The 6,973-nt window shown below is 51.0% G+C and overlaps 1 protein-coding gene across 2 annotated transcripts; it reads left to right on the top strand.

Annotated features, from left to right (window-relative positions):
* The first annotated feature begins 597 nt into the window (after positions 1–597).
* On the top strand, positions 598–5,600 carry CDK3 (cyclin dependent kinase 3). Of its 2 annotated transcripts, none has more exons than XM_005503208.3 (7): positions 598–944; positions 1,753–1,830; positions 2,234–2,354; positions 2,618–2,788; positions 3,219–3,320; positions 4,116–4,319; positions 4,714–5,600. In XM_005503208.3, exons 1-7 carry the CDS (start codon positions 817–819, stop codon positions 4,834–4,836), a joined length of 927 nt encoding a protein of 308 aa, XP_005503265.2. In that variant the 5' UTR covers positions 598–816; the 3' UTR covers positions 4,837–5,600. The 2 variants fall into 2 exon arrangements, with proteins under 2 accessions (XP_005503265.2, XP_064890818.1); XM_065034746.1 differs by lacking the exon at positions 598–944 and adding an exon at positions 1,195–1,275 and having other exon boundaries at positions 4,714–5,060.
* Positions 5,601–6,973: the final 1,373 nt, after the last annotated feature.

Below are 6,973 nucleotides of genomic sequence, written 5' to 3'. Positions count from 1 at the left end.
TCTCCTAAATGTTGGGGTCTGCAGCCTGTGGGCTCATCCAGAGACACGGAGCCTACAAGCTCCTCCAGAAGACAGTCCCTGGGGCTCTGCCTTTCCTGGTGACACAATGCATAATAATTTTTAAATTTTGTGTTCTATCGTCTGTCAAGTCAATGATTAACCCCCACCCAAGGACAGCTTCCACGAGGCTGACCAAGTGGCTCAGCCCATGGTGGGGAGGTTCAAGGGACGGTTGTGCAAGACCAAAAAAAAAAGGGGGGGGCAAAAAAACCCCACAAACCAACAACTACCAAAAAACCAACTACAAACAGACAAAGGCATTTCTGCTGGGTGTTTGACCTGAGCACATCCCAGGGAATCCTAATTACCCACCGATGACGCCAGGCACTGTATGAACGGAGCTGCCGAGCTTCCCCTGGCCCTGCGCAGTCCCTGCTGCCTTTCCTGCTGGCCCAAATCACATCTTTGCGCCCATTTTGCTCCATTTTTGCTTTAGCCAACACACTCTGCAGCCTCGATCACAAGCAGCTGTTCCCGGGCAGCTGGTGCACAGTGTGTTTGGCTCTTTGGGTCTGTCCGAGACCCCAGGCACGCCCAGTGCGCCCAGTCAGCCCTGTCTGCTGGCAGCCGCCTCACTTCAAGGCAGGTCTTTGTGCTGGGGGAGCACCAAATTGGCACCCAGACCCCAAAAACAGCTCAGGGGACACAGAGGAAGAGCAAACACCTTCTGCACCTTTGTTTGGGGGTTCCTTACCTTATATTTTTCCTCAGAAGTGCCAGCTGCTCCCCCCGCCGTCGCAAGGCTGAGGTGGCACCATGAATGCCTTCCAGGAGGTGTTTCAGAAGGTGGAGAAGATTGGAGAGGGCTCCTATGGCGTGGTGTACAAGGCTCGCAACAAGCGCACGGGGCAGCTGGTGGCCCTCAAGAAGATTCGCTTGAACTCGTGAGTGGGACAAGTCCTCAGTGCTGGGGGCTGCCATGGCCTGTCCCAGCCCTGCGCACACCTGCCATACGGCAGCGGGCAGGTGGCCCCTGGGCCTAGCCCAGTGTCCTAAGTGGTGCAAGAGGCTCAAAAAAAGCCTGACATGAGGGAAAACAATGTCTCTATTGGCTCCTGCAAGCAGCTAGGGCCTGACCTGGCGCCTCCTGGCCCTGTCGCCATGGCCCAGGGCAGGGGGAAGAAGCCGCCATTTTGGGAGGTGTTGTCTCCCTCAGGGGTGCTGGGGCCTGTTGAGGTGCAGCCTCCTGGCAGGGCAGACTTCAACCCATCCAGGGTGGGGACTGAGTAGATTAAAGTTTATTACTTTCCCCTGGGTTGGCCCTGGGTTGTCTCTGTGATGAGGGGTGTCAGGGTGGACCAGGGGCCATGGCGGTGGGACTGCACCTCATGGCGGCCCCTCAGGACAGTGGAGGTGGCTGCCTGAGGGGCAAAGAGCATTCATCTCCCCCTACCTCCAGAAAGTGAGATTTTGGCATTTAAACCACTGGTTCTCCAAATGTGTCCCCAAGCAAGCCCTCCCCCACAGCTTGCACTGTTTAGGTCACCCCCTCCCTCTCCTTCCCCATGGCTCCATGTCCCCCTGCCTCGCCTCAGCTCACCCCACACACAGCTCCATCATGAGCCGGGGTGTAAGAGACTTTCCCCATGGCAGGAGAGGGGGTATGATGGAAGGGAGACGGGACACAGGACCCCGATGGGCTGTGGGATCCCACTGGGGGACGGGGTGCCATGTCATCTATCTCTGCCACAGGGAGATGGAGGGCATCCCCAGCACTGCGATCCGTGAAATCTCCCTCCTGAAGGAGCTGAAGCACCCCAACATTGTCAGGTAAGACCTGGAAGAACCCTCCCCACCAGCGTGTTGATGAGCTCCTGCTCATCCGCATGGGGAGCTCTGGGTACAGGCAGGACAAGGAGCCTTCCGTTCCTTCCCCGACTGCACGGAAACAAGCAAAATAAACAGGAAAATGCAGAAGTCACTTGCACTTCTCTGGTTTGCAGCGATAGCCCACAACACTGCAACTTTACTCCAGTAACACAGGCTGGTCCAAGCTGCTGCTGCCCCAAACTAGATGCTGCTTTTATATTTCTATCCCTCTGGGCTGTTAGAGTATGTTTAGGCAAAGATCTGGAGAAGGCCTTCTCATGCACTCCGTAAAAAACTAACACTCCTGCATAGCATGGATTCCCACACAAAGGTACTGAAGGAAGTGTTTTCACTTTTTTTGCAGGCTCCTGGATGTCATACACAGCCAGAAGAAGCTCTATCTGGTGTTTGAGTATCTGAATCAGGACCTGAGGAGATACATGGACTCATGCCAAACTGGAGAGTTTCCTTTAAGTGTGGTCAAGGTACAGTGTGGAAGCAGTAACAGGCAGGGCAGTGAGCATGTGTCCTTGCTGCCTTCTGCTGGGCAGAGCCAGCACTGAGCTGCTCTTACCCAGATGGCATCTGGGTCTTTGGCTGGAGGCATACAACAGTTTGTGTGTGTCTCTAAGTATTGTTGTATTATAGCAGGGTCTTTTTTCCCATTCAGGTCTATAAATGATCCAAAACGATCCAGCCTTCAAAGTGTTTTCATTGTGGCCTTGTCTGAAATCTCTTCTCTCCTTAGAACTACCTTTTCCAGCTGCTGCAGGGTGTGAACTTCTGCCACTCGCACAGAGTCATGCACAGGGACTTGAAGCCACAGAACTTGCTCATTAACGAAGCAGGAACAATCAAGCTGGCTGATTTTGGACTGGCAAGAGCTTTTGGAGTCCCGCTGCGCACGTACACTCATGAGGTATTGTTGGGGCTCCCTGCCGCCTGAGAGTGGGGTACACAGTCCATAGTGGGTAGACAACAGCAGCATCATAAGTTGCTCATCCATAACAGAGGCCCACGTGTGCCCAGTTACGTGCTCTTAACCTAACCCGCAGCTAAAGGGTTACCTCACATCCCCACAAAGTGTGCTGACTGCGCCTACCCTAGCCTGCCTGCAAGCTGGCTTCCCGCCTTCTCTACATAAGGTGTATTTATTTGTTTGAGTGTCCCGTTGAAGAAATTATCTGTTAATCCCAATCTTGCTGTCACTAAGGTGTCTGTTAATGCAGCATGGCCTTAGCATACTCTGATTTGTACAATCACTGCATTACAGCTGAGAAGAGAGGATCCCATGCCTCTAGTTTCACCCAGGGAAATGAAACAAATCTTGTTTGTTGGTTTCTTACCAGGTGGTGACCCTGTGGTACCGAGCACCTGAAATACTGATGAGATGCAAATTCTACTCAACTGGTGTGGATATGTGGAGCATCGGCTGCATCTTTGCAGAAATGGTGAAATGGGTTTAAATAGTCTCTTTAATGAGCAGGGAGGATGCAGCTGCAATGGGAAGTGGGGAAGAAGGGGCAAGATGCAGAACATTTGTGACATTGTGGTCCCACCCTGTGCTGGGCTGTGTATTATGGAAAGTCCACCCTGAGGGTTAGCTAATCCTGAGCTGTGGGCTCAGAAGGAAATCTGCCACCAGCAGCGGCCTGGCAGAAGGCAAAGAAGCCTCTGTAGTCAGTTCCAGGCACATGGGAAAGTGATGCCTGTCCTTGTAGAAGGGGTAACTTCAGTCTGATTGCTGCAGCATTTTCATCCTTGGAGGAGGTGACTGTTGCACATGTGCCCACAGTGGGATGCAGAGAACTAGCACTCAGAGCATGGCAGAGTGGATCTCCTAGGGGTCCATACTCCATACTTTGAAGAGCTCTTGTTATCCCTACAGTGTAATAACACTGTCCCTAGCTCCCAAAGCCCCTGAGCTGCAGATCAGCAGAGCCTGGGGGAGTAGGTGGGGAAGGAAATAGCCTGCAAGAGTGGGTGTTAGGAAACTGGAGACACAGAGGCATAAAGGACTGGCTGAAAGGGGGACAGCCCCGGGGAACGGGGACCCACGGAGAGGAGCTGCAGACAAGCAGAGAGACCTCCGTGACCCTCCCAACCAGTGCCTGGCAGAATCGCTGCATTGTAACTGCCCTGGCCTGTGCAGCTGTTTGCGTCTGCTGGGACAAAGGGTTGCCTGCAGCAGGAAATAGGGCACACAGCTGGTGGAAAGGTGGGAGATGGCTTTTTTTTTTCCCCAGGTGACCAGGGAGGCCTTGTTTCCAGGGGACTCTGAGATTGATCAGCTCTTCCGAATCTTTCGCACCCTGGGCACTCCCACTGAAGCGACCTGGCCTGAGGTGACCCAGCTGCCTGACTACAAGAGGGACTTTCCCCGGTGGGCAAGAAAGGACATGAAGGATGTTGTTCCCAACTTAGATCAAGATGGTAGAGACTTACTGGAGGTGAGTGAGGGCTCAGAACAAGACCCGGAGACAAACAGGATTTTTCAAACTGCACAAAGAATGGGGATATTTGGGACTGATCTGCCTGGAAGTGTGTTAGCTGATCTGGCTCTGGTGCTCAACTCTGCCATCGCAGACACTGAATCACAAATAGGGCTCAGTTCTGGCTCTGAAGCAGGACTGTCATTGCAGGTTTCTCTAGGAAACCACTGCATTGAGGGTCAGGAAACCCTTCTAGCATAATCCCCACAGTAACTTCAGCTGTGGGTTACTCCTGAAGCCCAGAGAAGGGAAAAGGCAGAAGCAACATCTGCATCTGGGCACCTGTGCATGCAGGAGCAATCCATCATTTGGTTTTTTAAATCCTAAATCTGCTGGGTTTTTCTCTTGGCAGCAATTGCTCCTGTATGATCCCAACAGGCGCATCTCAGCCAAGGACGCCCTCAGTCACCCGTACTTCTCCAGGAGAAACCCTCAGAGCCCTGAAGAGCGATGTGTGCTGCAGAGACACAGATGAGAAGGCACAGCTCTCCTCCTGCATTTGCACCTCCAAGTAGCAGCTGCATACCTGGTTTTGGGCACCTAGCAGGGGGGCTGGCTTGGACCCAGGGTCTCACTTCTCCTGAGGAGCCTGGAGGGGGATATTCTTGTTTGTCTGGTTACAGTGAGTTGAGCTGTTTTGAAAAGATCATTTGCAAAAGGTTGTGAGGTATTTATCAGCATAAAACACTGAAATGTGGATGAGAGAGCATCTTTCAGAGGTTCATCCTTGCATTACTCAGTGAGCTAAGGTGACACACAGCAATTTCTGTCACTCCAGCACTGGATCATCCCCAGGGCTGTCGGTGGCAGTTTCTGACACCAGGGTGTGCTGGAGCTCCGCTTTCGGTAGCAGAACACTTCTTCATTCAGCCCTTTGCTGTTATCAGATACTGGGTTGTTTAATCTGAGTTGTTTAAGAGAGCTGATATTCTGCTGTTTCACAAGCTGAAAAGCTCTATCCAGTGTCTTAACTTGTGCTTTAGCTGGAACCAAGAAGTCAAAAGATGCAGTTAATATAAAGCACTTGTTGCATATGACTGGAAACAGTAACAGCTGAAACACTGGCTTTCCATCATCACTCTAGATGTACTGCTGTTTCCTTCACTTTATTGCCTTGGAAATGTCTTTTTGCTGTTCAAATATTTGGAGAATTGTCACTGACTTTTCGTGTGGTTTTGACATCCTCATGTTTTTTCTTTCAGTAAAGAAAAAAATAAAGGCTTGTCGTTTGTTCGGAAACCTCAGTGTTTATTGTTTGGTGCAGCCCATTGGGCTAGTGATGCAGGACAGCCTGTCTGGTCCTTTTTTTTCCATAGAGCTCTTCTCCCTTCCTCATCTCCTGCACTCCTTTTATCATTTCCAGCTCAAATCCCTGGCAGGTGCACAGATGTGCTCTTGATTCTGTTGCGGAACATGGAGCTGATGGTTCTGCAGCACAGTCCTGTCTTGGCATGGTGAGATGTGCTTGCTTTCCATCGGAGGTTGCCACAAACCAGTTCAGAGTTATGTTCTACTTATTTAAATACTCAAAAGGCAGATTTTTAACTTAGGGAAGCCAAACTTCTGCACTCCTGTTTTTCATGCACATGCACACACATGCCCTCCCAATAACTGTGATCCTAAGAACTGATTTCAGCGCATCCTGACAGCTCTCAAAAGCTCTCACATTCACACACAGCTGCAGCACAAACCTCACTGTCCACCTGTGATACCAGAGAATTTGCACAGGTGATAGAAACTTTTAGAGTCCATCCAGAAAAAAGCCCCTCCTTTCCCAAGACCCACCCGTCTTAAAGCCAAGCTCTGCTGTCCTTTGGCTTCCTCCATCATTCATTCCTTCTCCCCACCCAACCAAAGGCAGCAGGGTAAGCTCTGCTTAATTCCTGACGTTGAAAAAGGCTTTTGTCATTCTTGTTGTAGCAGACGCACCTCCTGACAGATCTCCGGCAACAAACCTGGGACTTGTTGCTCACCTTGCTCTGGGCCCTACCACACCTCCCACCTGTTCTTCCCCAGCAGCTTTAGAAGCCACCAGGACTCAGGGAGCTCACTCACCCCTGCAATTTGCACAAATTAGTTTTTTTGGGGCGGGTGGGGGTTGCTTTTCTTTTGAAGCTGTTGTTAGGAGTCGTGCTGGAGAGGCTGCCTGGCAAGAGCTGACCTAGTGTAGGGGAGGGCTGGTTTTCTGATCGAGCAGGGCTCGTGCAGCAGCCATGAGAGCCACGTGGCAGGAAAATTGAAGTCCTGCTGTGCTCCTGCAGAATTTCATGGCATCTGTGCAATAACACCCAGCTCGCAGGGGCACGTTTGTGAGACATGGATGAATTCTGCCATGGGAATAATTTCCCTGCCTTTGCAAACATGTTTTAAAGACATTTGTACAGACACTGCTCCATTTTCTGCTCTACATGAACAAATGCTTGTGTTGTACCAGACAGGCTCTTTGCAGAAAAGCTTTGTTTTGTTTTTTAAAATCTGCATTAAGACATAAATACCAAGGACATTTATGCCATTAGGCCTGGCAATAAACACAGACCATGCAGAGCACAGGACAGAGCCTAGGCAGATCCTAGACTAGAAAATTGGTGTTTCCATAGCTCAGGTAGTTAATG

This window comes from Columba livia, chromosome 18, assembly GCF_036013475.1.
Source record: "Columba livia isolate bColLiv1 breed racing homer chromosome 18, bColLiv1.pat.W.v2, whole genome shotgun sequence".
Taxonomy (NCBI): domain Eukaryota; kingdom Metazoa; phylum Chordata; class Aves; order Columbiformes; family Columbidae; genus Columba; species Columba livia.
Note: the sequence above shows the minus strand (reverse complement) of the source record. Positions and strands in the feature narration are given on the sequence as shown.